The sequence below is a fragment of the Struthio camelus genome, chromosome 2 (assembly GCF_040807025.1).
Source record: "Struthio camelus isolate bStrCam1 chromosome 2, bStrCam1.hap1, whole genome shotgun sequence".
NCBI classification, from domain to species: Eukaryota; Metazoa; Chordata; class Aves; order Struthioniformes; family Struthionidae; genus Struthio; species Struthio camelus.
The window spans coordinates 55,336,020-55,352,847 of record NC_090943.1 but is presented as its reverse complement, the minus strand read 5'-3'; the positions used below and the strand labels follow the sequence as shown (position 1 = coordinate 55,352,847).

Genomic DNA, 16,828 nt, shown 5'->3' with positions numbered 1-16,828 from the left:
TAAAACACATAGGATGCCTAACGATGATTTCAGAAACACTTAAGTTTCAAGAAATAGAGTAAGGGGCTGGTTATTAACTTTTTAACCTTTTGATTGAGAAATGAGGGGAAGGATAGTAATACATCTCCGTGCTCATGAAAAAAACATGCCTTTCAGTTGTTGCTGGCAAGACAAGTTCTGAAGAAACATAGTCATACGTCATCAAACATTGTCTTCTATGCCATTTACAATATTGTACAGAAAAGCAGAAGGAAATATAATGTCTTGTTTAAAACTTTTTCCCCCTACAGACATTATTGATAACTCTAAGCTCATCACAGAGGAATGTCGGAAAAAGGTAAATAGAGAATGTATTAACTATTGGTTCCTCCTATAGACAACTGTTTTTATTCCCTGTCTCTACTTTGTGTTGACTTACACAGCACTATGAGACAAAGGAGACTCTCAAATCCCTACAGCCCTGAGAGCTTCCTCACTGACTGCAAGGGCGTCCAGATTTTCATTTGATCACTAATATAACAGAACAGAAATAATTATGTATGTTCTTCATAGTAGCATATAATTCAGCGTCCATTTTTTCTTCTGTGGTATACCCACAAGCTAATTCTTTTTGTCTGTGCAAAGCACATTTCAGATTCCATTGTACCTAAATAAAGGAACTAGAATGAAGGAAGTTCTTTTGATTAGCTAGGTCAAGATAACACCAAGTGTTATTTTATAAAAGTGCATTAAACACCTTTTTTCCTCCAGTTACTACAGCTGAAAGAAACATACTATGCTATTGAAATTGACCCTGCTCTCACTATTGAAGAAAAATATCCATATATGGTGGAATGGTAAGAGGCATCTCCCATCTTCAAACTGTACCAAGATTAGATTTAATATAAAGTCTCTAAAAGCACAAGAATGGCTGTGATTAGCCTTTTGCTAATGCATTAACTGAAGTAACCTCTTTTGAGTGTTGCGTAACAACTGGTTTTGCTTTGCTGTTAACTTGAATGAGCAAGAATTAAATAGGATGCTTTTAGTTGTGAGATTTAATGCTGTCTCTTTATCTGTAAGTCGTTTGACCTATTTTTATTCGTATTCTAGGTACAATAAATCTCATGCACTACTCATTGAACAAGGCTTACAAAAGGATAAATTCGCAGAAGTTGTGAGGGAATCTGATGTTATGCTTAAGTAAGTTCCTTTAGATTTGAACAGTACTGGTGTGAAGCCTTTTTCATAGATTGTTACTGTGTGTTTTCCAGTTAAAAAACAAACAAATAAAAACAAAAATTCCTTAGAATGTGACACCTTATTCTTAGAACGCAGCGAGTTCTTCATGTCCCCTTTACTGATATTTCACAGCTAAAAGCCTATGATGATCATACTGTATAAACTAGAGATCTGAACATATAAGGCTTTTTTGCATCAAAAAAAAAAAATGTATTTTGAGTGCCATCTCTACAAACTTCATTTCTGCAGGCTCTCACCCTCTCAAAATTGCACTGGTGTTTGTTTGTTTTTTTAAATGGGAAAATGTAGAATTCAACTTTGTGCCCTTGAAAAACATTCCCTATTATAGTTTTACCTGAGGTAAAAATAGAGTAACTTGAGGAGCATGCATTTTATTGCAGTATTGATTATTGTTCTTTTCCTTTATGGCCAAAGGCAAGGTTAAAAGCCAGCAAAATTCTTGCTTTAAATATGCTCTAGCCTCCATCTCGTTTAAAAGTTCTCCAAAATAATAATGTATAAGTTTTGAAATACTGAAATTGGATGTTAAAACTTAATTTGTGGAAGTGTTTATCATACTGAGTAAGTTCTTCTCTTTTGAAAAACAGGCACGTGCTATCTCTGGTTCTTTGAAAGCCTAAGTCCATTTGAACTGGGGGGGGGGGCGCAGCACTCTAAAATTCTACCCTTTGATGTCTGTGTAGAGAAAGTGCACCTCATTCTTTGAGGTGGTACTTAGTTACTGGAATACTATACATAGTTTTGATTTGGGTATTGAAAATTAAAAAGCTTTTAAGAAAGAGCAATAAGAATGTTTTCAGGATTTAAACTAAAATTGGGAAAAGATAATTTTATTTTACAGGAAGAACCGATAAAAAGTCAAATGTTTATGCTAGGAAGATTGAAATGAGGTGGACGGTCTGAAAATATCTAGATATCTAGAGAGTTCTGCAAGTTGCTTGCTTTTCTGGGGTGTTTGGGTAGGGAGAAGAGTTTTTCTATTTGAAGTCTTTAAAACACAACCAGATGTTTGGGGGAAAAATGCTACAGACCAAAACAAAAAAGAAACAGCTTGACACAGGATTTTCTTGCTGAAACAATATGTCTTGACTGATGATTCTTGATAACCTGAAAAGGTGAGGCAAAGGGAATACAGTAAAACACCCATAGAAAGTTCATTTTCTATTGCAAAGAAAGTCTTCTGAAAACTCCGACTTCTCTTGTGTTTTTTTATTTGAGATTTGACTTATATTTGCATCCTGTGTTGCAGAGAAGGATATGAGAACTTCTTTGATAAGCTGAATGAACATAATATTCCTGTGTTCATATTTTCTGCTGGGATTGGAGACATTCTCGAGGAAGTTATCCACCAGGCTGGGGTCTACCATTCTAATGTCAAAGTTGTTTCCAATTTCATGGATTTTGATGAAAATGTATGTATGAAATAACACGTTCCCATCAAACATAATGGTTTAGGGATTCAATGCCTATTTATACGTACTATAGATGAACGCTTTAATGCAAATGAGGTAGCCAGCTGTCCTGTCATTTAGAAAAGCAGAACTGCATAGTCAGCCCAGGCAGAGGATAACAGTTCAAACACTGTTAGCATAGTGTGACTTAAGATGACATTCATTTCCTTTAACAACAACTTCACAGTCAGCCCAGTACAGCACTGTTCCTCCAAGAAAGGAAGATCATTGCCTGTCTGGTCTTATGAATGCTACTACAGTCATTATCATTTAACAATAATTTATCTCGTTCATAATTAAAGATTAAGTTGTTCAACATTAGTTCTAGGCAATATTTTCTGTTTCTTTCTAAACTCTATCCGTTTATATAATACCAGAAATAAGTTATCTGTTTTTTTAACAGGGAATATTAAAAGGATTTAAAGGAGAACTGATTCATGTTTACAACAAACATGACGGTGCCTTGAAGAATACAGAGTACTTCAAACAATTAAAAGACAACAGTAACATCATACTGCTAGGGGATTCCCAAGGAGACTTGAGTATGGCAGATGGAGTAGCAAATGTTGAACACATTCTTAAGATTGGTTATCTCAATGATAAAGTAAGTAACCTTGTAACCTCGTAAACTTTGAGTGAAATATTATGATTTAGCAATAGGTTCATTACAGAAAAGTATCAAATATCAAACCAAGTGTTATTGTCATGCAAGACCCATATTTATTTTGAGATCTCCAACATTTCTCATAGATTTCTTGCCTCTTGAGGTTTTCTTCTGACCCATAAGTTATGAAAACACAAATGTAAACTGCTTTGCTTTTTGTACTGAAATTGTTCTGAAAAGCTATTTTGTTGGGAAGTAACATTCAGAGACTGGAGAAATTAATTCTCTAAAATTCCTACAAGGTTTTTTTTTTTTTGTCCCTTTCCCCTTTCAGTACTGGATCGGTAATTGAGCAAAACTATAATCTTCCAAATAACAAACTTAGGCCACATCTCCTATTTTGGAGGAGACGGAACTGATTGTTTGGCAAGTTATAACGCACATCCCTTTGCGCTCAAGAGAGAAAACTCTTCAGTTTTCTGTTTTTGTCTGCCTTTCAGGAACATGAGAAAGTCGTTTTCCTTTCAGTATCCTTATTTGTGAAATCCTGGGATAAACTTGAAGTATTATACCCTGGAACGTGCACACAGTTAATGTCAAGTTAGTCCTATCCTCTGTCATTCTGTGGAGTTCGCTCATAAGAGTGATATATATTTGCATGGCTCATTCCCTGATTTTTGGTGCGAAGACAGGGCAATGTTTTAATGAAGAAAAATCTGTTAATGTTCTGAAACTAAGTGGGTCTTTCTCTTCTTTATCCTTTCTGCAATAGGTAGATGAGCTTTTGGAAAAATATATGGACTCTTATGATATTGTCTTGGTGAAAGATGAATCCTTGGAAGTCGCCAACTCCATCCTACAGAAAATTCTGTAAATTGCAGTCTCAAGTCACTCCGTTCCTTCCAGGAGGCCACTGGACAGAAGAGCACACTTGTGCTATCTTAGATGTGTTTATTACTCATTACAGAACTGTTTAATTTAATTTAAAACTTTTATCATCATTTTGGTATTTTGAAGTATATATGGTACCAATTGTCAACTAGAAGCTCCTTTTAGTGTTGTTATGCTGTTCTTTGTCTCACACTCCTATTAAAATGACTAGATTTAAATTTGATTTATAGATATGGTAAACTCTGCTGCTGATGGACTACTATGGTTCACTTAATTAGGCATTTCAGAGGAGCATTTTAGAAAGTGTGGCTATTTTGTAAAATCGAAGGTGTAAACGTTCTGTGAATAAGCAATGTACACAGGTTTGTGTTGCCTTTTTACATTACTGAGTTGTCTTGCAAAGAAGAGACTTCAATCTCAGCTGCACTTTGAAGGATCTTACTAATATGCTACAGATGTTCACAGAAGTTTTTCATACATTTATTTTTCTTCAGTAAAAAATGCTTTATTCACACAGTTCAGGCAAAGAGTTAGCTACTACTACATTTTTGTTGGAAAGTTTGATCATTACAGAATATTCTATATCCCTAATGTTTGTTTGTCCTCTGTGGAATTGGCAGGGGGGGTGGGGGGAAAAAAATCATACTGTTTTAAGTCAGTATATTTGAATTAAAGAAAGTTTCTCATCCTTATAACAACAGATATTAATACTTGTAAAACTATACACAGCCATAATTTTAGCCCTTTCTCAGGTCTTATAGTTAATACTACTCCACTTCTATCCTGTTGTTTCATATCAAAGCTAGAATAGCACACCTAAAGTAATTTCTCTCAGAATTCTCAGTGAGCTGCAGAACAGAGCTAGATCTTCATCTTGGCTCTTAAAAGCCGAGTTAAACCATCCTGCAAAGTAAATTTTCTTGCTACCAGCCCCATGCCTCAGAAGCAATTAAAGAACACCTTTCTAGCCTTTAGGCTGGCTGTGGGTCACATTCCCACCGTCCAAAAATTTTAAACACAAGAACTGATACAGCATCTAGCTCTTCTAGCTTCAGTCTGCAAGTCTTCATTATTAAACATCTACTGAATCCTCAGGCAGTACTTCCTCTGCTACTGAACATGCTACAGTACCTCTCAGCATCACATAGAGATGATCTAGTTTAACATAGCTGCAGCTGTGGAATTTTCCTCTGGTGTGTTGCAAGATAAGTTAAAGATAGTGTTGAGACTCTCCTAGTCAGAGGTCTCAACTATTCATTATTTCAACTATTCTATTCATTAATAACATAGAGGCAATCATACGTTTCCCTAGTGTGCAATATAGTCATTGTCCCTTCTTTGTTTTCTTTTATGCCCAGCAGAACTGTCATCTTTTGTTCCGTAAGGAACTGTGATGAAAATCTGGGAGAGCTTAGAACTGCATTCTCTCCTCGTAGAGAAGTTACACAGATCTCAAAAAATAGCTTCTTTCCTGTTCAACCTGTGGTCCTATATCTAAATGCCAGCCACGTAGCACCAAATTTATGTTAGTCCACAACAGCAAACTTACGTTACTATGTCTGCTGGGACTTTTTCAAGAAGGCAAGATGTTTTAGTTTCCGTACCCTGTGCCTGTGAGGAAATGAATGCATTAACATCCTCTTCAGAAAAACTGGACTTAAGGCATCCCCGTATTTTAAATAGTGCACCAAGGCTCTGCTGCCTATCTGAAATAGCATGAGCACCCCTTGTGATCATACTGCGTATCACATGCCAGTAGGGAACGGCTGAGTCCAGAGACCTGTTACAAATTCCTTGCATACAACCTACAGCCATGAGTGATTCCCTACTCCTGGCACAGCAGCAGCTGGATCCCCAACAGCAGAAGCCTTAAAAGCCATCTATCAACTAGAAAACTATTTCAACTGTAAGGGAACTGAGCACAGGACAGGGTCTTGGCCTCTCTCCATTTGAGTCACAGCTTGGGCAGCTGCAGCAGCAGACCAGGAGAGCCGAGCGTCCCAGCAGTGTCAGGGACACAGGGAGATGGGAGCAGCAGCTGCCTCAGCTCTGGCCAGGCAGGACCTGGCAGCTCTGGGGGGCGGCAGGGAATGTGGCAGCTGCATGGGGTGGAAGTAGCACAGGAAAGGGCAGCAGGTTAGGCTGTAGCACATCACCTTGGAGCAGCTGGGCTAGAGCAGCTTTGTGCAAGTAGTCATGAAGGAGGTAAAACACTTCTTTCCTGCACCTAACGCCCAGGCAGTAAGGGCAGGAAGGATGTTCCTCACCACACAAAGTGGGCGCTTGCTCCCTTCCTTCTTCTGCGTCTGTCCCCACAGCCTGGCTGGGCACTGCTATACAACCTCTCTCCGGCCAGCCCATTTGCCCGGATCGTAGGGGAGGGCAGCACAGTCATGTTGCAAAAGCTAGAGGAGCCTTCTGCGCTGTCATCTTCTGCCAACAGGCTCTGCTTTCTGCACTGTAGGCAAGACAGGTAGGGCAACACTGTGCATGTATGAACCCCCCCCCCCCCACACACACACACACACAGGGCTTGGGTGTGAGCTGCCTGCTCAGCACTGTGGTCTGTGCCACCCCGGGCATGCCTGCACTCCTTGGGGATGCCGCAGCATTTCCAGGGGACAGCAGCAGCCCCACAACTGGTTTAAACAATCTACATTTTGGGTTTAAGAACCTATAGAATTGGCAGTAGCTGAGCTAGTGTCAGGGGTTTGAGGGGTCTGGGTTTTTTGTTTGGGGGGGTTGTTTGTTTTTGTTTTTTAAAAAAGACATCGTGCAGGATCTTTTGTAATAGCTGCCAAGTACAGTTCAAAAGGCAAAGGCCTCCTGAAAAACTCCAAGGTGTTTGGATATACTGCTTAATCATCATCCAGTCTCCAGTTGCAAGGGGCTAATTACCAGGCGTTACTCCCAAAGTTTACACTGCGACAAGTGTTCCCATTTACAGGCAGGCTACCTTTGGAATCCAAGATAAGAGTTTAAATTTTGAGTATGTGAAAGGCAACTGATAGCCATAGCTCACAGCACAAGATCCGTCAGCAACACACACTGGCACAATATTGTCCTGGCTTCAAGCATAGGAGATTGGAGAACCAAGCATCGATTGAAAGGAGAGGACAACTCTGGTCCCTTTGTGTAGCCTTTCTGAGGGGCAGGACTGTCCTACAAGTTCTTGTCCAACTTGTTCCAGAATTTCATGTGAGCTCATTCATCCTCCTCTCAGATTTTTCTTGAGCTCCACAGGAAGCAAACTATCACTCCTTCACCGTGATGAGGACCTCATCATTCAACCCAGCCACGATTAAAAAAAAAAAAAAAAGAAGTCAGACAGATGATAGGAAAATACATGCAAAGCAATATAGAAAAGGGTTAGGTAGTATCTTTAGAAGCAATTATCAAAACAGATACCCAACTGTGTCTTAATTCAACTTACTAGATTAGCTGGAGCCCAGGCAGTATCAGAAGCACCTGATCATTTTGGGAAACGTTTCACTGCTTCCAAAAACAACTAGATGGACACTTAAAACCCTTTGCCTTGATGGAGGATTTCAGATGAGGCAACCATCTCTCAAGCATTAACTAAGCAGGACTTTTCATTGTACATCTGCTTGGAGGCAACACTGAATTGTCACTCACCAAAAAGTTCAAGCCACAATGACAATCACTCAAAGAAAAGGATTATCATCCTTCCACAACTACGTCGGTATGTAAAAACCTGCTGCCCACTTTCCCGTTCTATCACAATGCCCTACCTGTCTTAGGCCCTGTGTTACGGGGTGCCCAAACGGAGCCTGCTCTGTCCTTCTGCTTTGGCTGGGATGTAGGAGCAGCTAAGCCATATAGATGCAACAACCACATTTAACTGGAGGAACCCATTTCCTGCACAAAGAGCATGCGCCAAAAGTGAGTTTACTTCTTGAAATACCATATGCATAGCTAGCTAGAAAAAACAGAATTACTCACTTGATAAATCAGGAGGATAAACCATTTAAAAAGTTGTTACATATTACTGGACAGGTTACCAATATCCTTTCATTATCTAACGTGCCAGTAGTTAAGAGAAAATGCAAAATGCATTTTTAGATATCCTCCACTTTCTCAAAACAAAACCAGAAGCCACTATCTATTTTTGATCAAAACCCCCACTTTTTACTCCCGCTATTTTGGCTAGAAGAACTAATACTATCAATCACCTCTCCAAAACCACAAACAAGCTACAGAGCAGTTACTTCAAACAAAATCAACACTGCAGCTATAGGTTAAACCATCTTTTTCCAGCAAGTCTAATTCTTGTAACTTAAAAGTGCCATCCACATTATGCATTCAGTTTTAGGAAAGACTTATTATTATGCTACATCTTTCTAAATCAAATTTCTAACCAGAAACAGATCACAACCCTAATAGCACGTTTCAGTTGATTCAGTTTGGAAAGGAAAGTATCACATACATTTCCCCAAAACTTTTTCATAACAAAAGGTATATTTCTAACACTTAAAGCAAGGAATAAGAAGCAGAGTTACATGAAATTGTTACTTAGTTTTTTCTCTACTCACAATATCTGTTCTCTCTGTAGCACATGTCCAAGGTCAACTATTTCAGACCTTTATCTAGCTAGAAATGTTTCCTCCTGCTGAGTGGGTGTTGCAGCCTCCTCAAATGTCCTCTTACTGCCAAAGAGACACACTAACACTCCTGCACTGAGCAGGACACGTGCACCAAGAACTAGTAAAGATGCTGTTTCTAAGCTTAAAGGAAAAATCTGAATTAATAACTTTTCACACACAAAAAAAGTTAACATTTGAGTTCAACAATTGCAAAAAAATGCAAACTTATTTTGGTAAAATCTTTGCATAATATACTTAAAATATGAACAGTTGTATGGTATTTAGTATCTGTGGCAAATTAGGATAGAAAAATCACTCAGAAAAAAACATTTATAAATACCTGGAGGTTTGTGGGTAGACGCCTCTGTTTTCTCTTCCCTTGAACTTGCTGCAAGCCAGCAGGTAATTTTCAACTTCGACTGCCGACAGCTTCCCCTCAGCAACAGGCTGCCTAATAGGAGCCAGCTGCCTCTCTCCAAGCCTCGCACCTGGCTGCTTCAGGACAGCAGCAGCAGTCTAATTTCTGGAGAGTCTCTCTTGAGCTAGAGAAGACCACTTATTTTTATGCAAGTATTAATGATACTTAACCTTAAAGATTTGCACTATTTTTCTAAATAGGTAACTAAATATCTTAGTTAAGTAGCTATGAAAGTATCTAAATAGATACTTTCCACATGAATTATTAAAAAAATTAGAAACATTTACTTCCCTTCTAATTAGGCAGGGATGTACAGGATTTACCACCGGAGTTGTGAGGTGGACAGGCCCAGGTTCTCCCCTTCAACACCTGCCCAAGCCTGCCTCCCCCCAGGCTCTGGTTTTCTTGCCCGGCAGCTTATATCCCACTTGCTGCCCAATGAGAGCCATCACTGAGCTCCCACAGAAGACGTTAAAATATTTTTTCTTTCCCCTCCCACAGGCTTGTCAGAGCCCCTCAGGCCCAGCAACACCCGGCACCCGCGAACCGCAGGCCCTCCCAGCCGAGACGGCAGCGCTGAGGGCCCGGGAAAGGGGCCCAGTGGGAGCACCCTCACCTGCAAAGGGGCACCACACGCAGCCGCAGGCAGAGGCAGCCAGCACGAACACAAGCGTTTGATGACAAGGAAGAGCTTTCCCTTGAGGTAGGCACCTAGAGCTGCCAGCAGAAAGGAAAGCAACTCACTTTAAGGATTTTAAAACGCTGGATTTTGTGCAGTTCAGCCTAACCACCCAGCTAGTCCTGCCTTCTGTTGCCTTTGTCTGGGCAAGTAAATAACCAGTGTAAATACAACTTATTTATTTATTTGACACGAGTATTCTGTAGCAAATTTTTCTATTTCATTCTCTGCTTTCCCCCAAAGCTGCATACTCATTTCAGAAAATGCAGTCTCCAGATATTTTTGGCGGGGGAAGAACATGACAAAAACTTTCTCTGACAGGAAAATGACATTCAGGTAGATCACAAATCACATCTGCTAAGGCCTGGGCAGCAATCGAATGAGAATTTCACTCCTCAGACACCCGCTGGTCAGAGGCTGTGGCCAAGTCATACCTGTCACACCATCTCCAACTTGCCCTTCCAGAAAACTCCCAACACAGCAACCTTCCCGATTACCACCTTGCTGCCCTGCTGTGCCTGGTGCTGCTCCTTGTCCTAAACGTGCCCTGCAGGAAGATTCTGCTCTCAGGGTTTTCTAGAAAGTCTTCGGAGTATCCCCAGGGATCCTCCATGCTGAAAGACCTATTCACGAAGATCTCCTCAGCTCAAACCCTTCTGGATATTCAGCTGACACACTTGCACACTTGGGGTGCACTGGGTGACTATCTATGAGAAGAGAGTACAGAGTTACTTCCACGCTGCATGTGAGGACTGCTTCTGGCAGCACTCAGTCTCACCTTGCTTCCAGCTCCCAGGTGGAAAAAGACATGTATTTCAGCTCTGTAAACGTGCAGAAGCAATGAATCTGAACTACAGCAATAGGCGAGCAATCAATTTCCAAATAAAATGGAAATTTTATTTGGAAAATTTCCAAAAATTTTATGCAGCAGTCTTCTGAGAATGCTGCTTTTGTGAAATATTAGCATTTCTGAGTTGCCAGTTGGGTAATAAACCTTTAGATTCCAAGCACAACCCACTAACGTCCATGGTATTTACATTAGATACAAAGGGCTAACGTTGCCCCCAAGACAGCTCAGCTATGATCTGTCAGCCTACATTTCTGGTATTTTACATGTAATTCACGTGATTCTAGAGCTACGCACAATATGCAAACACGAACTCTCAGCTAGGAAGGAAGCACAGAGGCTGCTTTCACTAGCCTGCAGAAGGCAGTGGTGATCCTTAGGTAAGGCAATTTCATTAGATGAGAGACTTGGAGCCCCCAGCCTAGAGAAACGTCACATTCCCAACAGTCACAGCTAGTGGCAAGAGGAGATGGGTAATTTAGGAAACGCCTTCCAAGGCCAAAGAATCATTTAATTTCACCTATGTGAACTATGAAGACTAACTGTTTTATTATGACTTTCTTTCCTAAAGATTAACAGTAATAGTGAACATACTCAGGATAAGCCTGTGTGTGCATGAAAAGACTGCTGCATGAAGGGTGTTTTCTTTTACTCAGACTCCCCACCCATCAAAATGCCAGGAAAAAAAACAGTAGTAGTAAACAGTAGTAGTTGATCAACATTTTATGTAACAAAAACATCAGTTATCCAACATATCAAAACCCAAAACCAAAAAATTTTTCATTTTTCATTTTCTATAACAATGATATTAAAAATCAATACAAAATGTTTTCACCCAATTGAAATAGCAGTTTGCAAAAAGAGCATCTCAGGGAGCTAACAACCCACATGTACAGATCAAGGAAAGCAAGAAACTAGATACAAAGCATATAATGGAAACACAACTCCCTTCCTACTTGTCTTTGTCAGTGTTGCACTATAGGTATTCATGCTCTTTAAATGTAGCATACTGTGGGGGGATCATACAGTTTTCTAGAAAAATGTGCCTATTTAGTGTATTTTGTATTAAACAGCTTGTTACATTTATAGATCTAATGGAGGATTGTATCATTCACACACTCTAAGCATTCACACACTCTAAGCAGCACTCCCAGGACTAATTTTGTATTGAGGGATACACGAGAACATTTGCAGGCACAAACAGATGGGTCCATTTCTTGATTTTATCACTGTCTTTTTGTTTGTTCACCGTGCCAGACTGCTCTGCTGCATAAGATCTAAGTACTGACTCCTTAGTCTAACAATTCCCAAAATAGGAGACAGAAGCCCAAGGTAAAATCAATTTCATCCAGTATTTATGACAGTATTTGGACCCCTTAGTACTAATATTTAGAGTCTAACAAAACTATAAATAAGATTGCAACTAGAAGGGTTTGGGAATCACTGTTCTGAACACTGCTTCAACACGCCAGCAAGAAGACTCAAAGGTACTAATTAAATATGATACAGATGGTAGCAAGCTTTTATTTTGTAAAGTAAAAGCCCAGCACATACACAACTACAATTCTCGACCTGTTTAATTTAAGTTCACAGCTTATGAAAATTTTCCAATGGCATAGCTATCATTTGCATGTTCTGTAATTTGCAAATCAGAGTTCCTGCTGGCAGATATTTATGAGTTGGTCCAGTTACTGGAAAGAGTGTTCCTGCCTTCCAAAAGGAACTGGGGTCAATCTCTCACAATTTTTACAGGTTATTTTCATGGGGAATATTTTCTGGTTTATTCTCCTGCAGAAATATTTTTAAAAACCAAAGGTCTTTTAAAACTCTCTTAAGAGCACCCTGTAAGTTTTCTCCTTACCATCCATCCAAGTGACTGTGCATCGTTCAGTGATGACTTTCAATCTTCAATATAAAAATAAACCACATGGTTCACAAAACCATGTTTGGCAGTACACTCTATTAGTTTATAAATCCCATCTTGAGGCACTCACTCATTTTTTTTTTTTGCAATATACCTAGCAATTCCAAATTAAAATCTCTTCCCATTTTAACAGTCTACCCAGCATATATGCACCAGCACACGCAGAACATGTACATACACCCCGTCTGTGCGTTAACCTTTCAGAAACGCTTGCTTAAACCCCTTCCAGGACAGATGCATTCTAACAGCCGGTCAACTCAATACCCTGCCTTTTCTTAGCTTTACAGTTCATCATGTTCCTCTTTGGCCTCTTGGTCTTTCAGCTTGAATTCTTCAGCTGTAACTTTACCATTTCCATCCCGGTCCTGATTGGTGAACATATTCTTAACAATTTTTTCAAAATCAAAACCCGGAGCTAGTTTTCCTTTGCCAGAATCGACTTGAGTTTGAATGTACTCTGAAAACTAGGTGGAAGGAAAGAGGGAGAAAAACAGCTCACAATGAAACAGATATTTAAAACTGAACGTTTGTTTACAAAACAAGTAGGTATTTGCTGTTGGCTATTCAGCCTTTTACTGCTTATTATTAAGTGTGCATAAAAACGCCCTCTACCTGTCCTATAAAGCTCACAACCTAAACTGGACTAATTAGGACAAACTCATGAGGTTACATCACGCTATCTGGAGATCAACAGGAGTTTTTGCATTTATTCCAATGGGTCCTGGATTTTATTCACAAGAGAAGTTATTTTTCCTAATTTAGGAGGAAGATGGGTTGAACAAAAAGAGTGACTTAGCAACAGATGTACATGGAGAGAGCATGCTTAGTTCTGCATGCTGATTCAAGAAGCTCACCCTGTAAAACAGACACTCACCTACATCTTACAAGACACACAAAAGAAAACAAGAAAATACAAAAGAAAGAAAGAATGAAACAAAAGATGAGAGTTGGAGTATAAGGCTAGCATGAAAACGGTTAAAAGTAGTTTCAGGCATTAGGCCTTCCGCTCAATTCCCATGGCTTTGGCTGGAGTTCCGTAGAAGAAGGGGGAAAGAGGGAGGTAGAGATTACAGGCAAGATTTCCCTAAAAATCCCTGTCCTGCTACAAATGACGAAGTTGTTCAAGGTAATTTGAAAACATCTGACAGAAGTCATACAGGCTGGCTCACCAAAAACCAGAACATCCACAATCAATTCATCACAATTTTTCCAGTTACTGTAGTCTCTGGTGCTACTTGCTAAATAAGCTTCGGCAGCGAGAAATATTTCTAACGTTTCTTTTACATATTTTAGGCCATGCATCCTCTCACATCTCCGTGGCTCCTCCTTTTCCTCATTGCTAAGTGACCAGAAGGATGTAGGTATCAGTCACAGCCCAACTCACTCATTCTCCGGACTGGAGAAAAACTCTTATCTTCTCTGCAAGGGCAGAAGCGGAGATAAACGTAAGGATGGAGAAAGAAGGAAAACAAGGAGGTGTGAGAGAGAAGTAAGAAGAGGCAAAAACAAGTGAAAGGCATCTTATGCTTTCTTTAGGTCCACAGCTTGCACCTTAGGGGTTGCATGCAGCATTACTCCAAAGACGAAGGACACAGAGCCAAAAGGTACAGACAGAGGTGACAAAGTTGACTGGAGGAGAGATTAAAAACCAGAACTCCTCATTTAAGAAAAGAGAAAATGGAGAAGAAATAAGGTGGAGATCTACAGAATCAGAGGTGGTATGGCAAAAGGAAGTGATTATTTTTCATTAGGGTACCCAAAGAAATTCTCAGGCAGCAGACTTGAGAAGCAAGCACGAGAAAGAGCTTGTTCACACAGCATACAAGTCACCTGTGGAAGGAGCAGCCGCGGGGACTGCACGGCTCCAGAAGTGATTAGACAGCTCCTGGATGCAACGCTGCAAGCTCAGCCTTGTCTCAGATATTCTTTGCAACGGTCCAATTAACAGCCTGTAAAGGCTGACCTGGTAAAAGACCACTGAATACTAACCCCGTCTCTTCTACCTGTTCCCTAAATACCTGCTGTTGACCACAGAAGGAGACCAAAACACTAAACGCTCTTAAGCGGTATGGCCATTCCTATACTTCTTTTTTCTTTTTAGTTCCATCTCTAAAGCTAAATAATTGCATTTTAATTTGACAAACTGGTTTCCTGTTAATTTGACAACAACCACCATATCCAAAGCTTAACACAAAAAAGAGGGGAGAGAGGGAGAGAGAGAGAGAGAAGAGAGACAGAGAACACAAGCAAGCGTGTCTGAGCAAGAGAGAGAGACCCTGTTCTTTAACATTTCTGAGTACCTTGAGGATGGTGCTAGGAGAAAATCACTGCAAATGTTTTCATTGCCTTGGCTTACCTCCTCCAAAAGAACCTCTCCATCGTGATTCTGGTCTATTTCTTCAAAGAGGTTGGGAGAGACTTCACCGTTCCACACAAACATGTACCCTTCAGGCAATCCAGACACCAGTTCCAGCAGTTCAATGTCAAAAACTAAGACAGCACTACCAGGCACTTCTCCTTCTGTCACAACAAAGAGCAGAGAGAGGTATTTATCCTCTCTTACCCTGATCTCACATTGATCACTCTCTCACTGATCTTGCCTGACATGTCTTACATTATCCTTTTCCACTACCCGTTATCCTTTTCACCCAGAATTAAATTTCTCTCCCTGCTCGAAGAGGGTCTTCTCTACTGCGATCCCAAGCCTACCAAACCTTCCTGTTCACTTCAGCGGGGGCTGGATCAGGCCATACATTAACGGCATGGTTAGATTAGAGGTATGCAGTTTTTGGATGCAAAATACATGTATAAGATATAGCAAGCACACATATATCTTGTGCACAGTATGCTGATCATGAGATAAAGGCAGAGCAAGAGACAAACATAACATGACCAGCACTTCACTCCCTTAGCTTTGATTCACAGAAGGCATACTTGCACATATTTTAACTTTAAACCACGTGCATATATTCCCTGGAATAGGGGTTATTTCCAGTATCACTATTTAAACAAGTTTAACAAGTTCAATTGCTCTGATAAGCATTTAATGTAAAGGGACATTTTATAATAGAACTGCATCCTTTTTTTTTTTAAGCTCATAGACTGAAAATTCTGGGAAATAACTGATTTCCCTTTATCTCTCTGCTGCATATGTTGCAGCTGCGTATCTCGCCTCTACTGACAGATGCAACAGCGTCCCAACGACCTGGTATATTACCTCACTGAAAATCCTTAAAAAATTAAAATAGATGTCACCTATAAATTCTGTCCAGTAACAAATAAGTGGCTGTCTCCTCAGATATGTAGAAATATACCAAAACACTAATAATCATGCAATGTTTCAGACTATGTATATCTAATGCAATTTGAATGATGCCAGATATTTAAGACAGGTATGACTTAATGTCTTTTTAACATAACAGATTGTGTTTTTTTCATTTTACAAAGTTTCCATGTTTTTTAGTTGTATATAATTATGTAGTGTTATATAACAGTATAAAATGTTGCGTATTTATGACACTCATAATTTTTCATTCATAACTTTTATGAAAGCAAAGTACAAGTGAAAATGCTTATATATCTCTTCTCACAAGGTAATTTTCTATTAAGCTTGATGTATGATACCTAACAAAGAACATTTAAAAAATACAAACTGTTCTTGAGGTATTCGAAGAACCGACCAATTTATGCAACTGTTTCCATCCAAATCAGAGCTTGTGGATCTTGGTGATCTCCTGATAGATCCTTTCCTTCAAATCTTTTACCTCAGAAGGCCAGTAACAACTCCACATAGTGGAAACTGAAAGTTCTTGTCATTTCTGTGTTTGTCTTTTTAATTATTGCTGTCCCTATCACTAAAAATTGATAGCTTCAATGTTGCAAAACAGAGATTCCCAAACTGCCTTAAATGTGTTACTACTGGCATTTCAACACCACCTGTCATGCATTCACATCTTATATTCAGGTCAAGCAGTTTTTGAGTTTTCAGTCGTCTTTATATTTTCTAACACCTTAGCGCTGAATGGTCCCCTTTAGTTTTGTTTCCAGCATAACACATAGTACGTCTGAGCGCGAGTACCTAATTCCCTATCTGCGAAAACAGCGTTTACTCCGCTCTGCACCACTGGGGTGCCTGGAGCTTTCCTTTTTGACAATGCAATGTTACTGG

General features: G+C 39.7%; 2 protein-coding genes across 7 annotated transcripts in view; one reads left to right on the top strand and one right to left on the bottom strand.

Annotated features, from left to right (window-relative positions):
• NT5C3A (5'-nucleotidase, cytosolic IIIA) overlaps positions 1–4,779 on the top strand; it is a 30,082-nt gene extending 25,303 nt beyond the window's left edge. For all 4 annotated transcript variants that reach the window (XM_068935859.1, XM_068935861.1, XM_009679694.2 and 1 more), the window contains 6 exons: positions 291–337; positions 751–836; positions 1,093–1,182; positions 2,492–2,654; positions 3,097–3,297; positions 4,070–4,779. In XM_068935859.1, coding sequence (XP_068791960.1) covers positions 291–337; positions 751–836; positions 1,093–1,182; positions 2,492–2,654; positions 3,097–3,297; positions 4,070–4,171 — 689 coding nt within the window. In that variant the 3' untranslated portion in view covers positions 4,172–4,779. The remainder of the gene's footprint in view (positions 1–290; positions 338–750; positions 837–1,092; positions 1,183–2,491; positions 2,655–3,096; positions 3,298–4,069) is intronic.
• Positions 4,780–11,444: 6,665 nt separating this feature from the next.
• Positions 11,445–16,828, bottom strand: part of FKBP9 (FKBP prolyl isomerase 9) — a 33,324-nt gene continuing 27,940 nt past the window's right edge. For all 3 annotated transcript variants that reach the window (XM_068935857.1, XM_068935858.1, XM_068935856.1), the window contains 2 exons: positions 15,017–15,180; positions 11,445–13,124 (listed from right to left, as the gene is read on the bottom strand). In XM_068935857.1, coding sequence (XP_068791958.1) covers positions 12,942–13,124; positions 15,017–15,180 — 347 coding nt within the window. In that variant the 3' untranslated portion in view covers positions 11,445–12,941. The remainder of the gene's footprint in view (positions 13,125–15,016; positions 15,181–16,828) is intronic.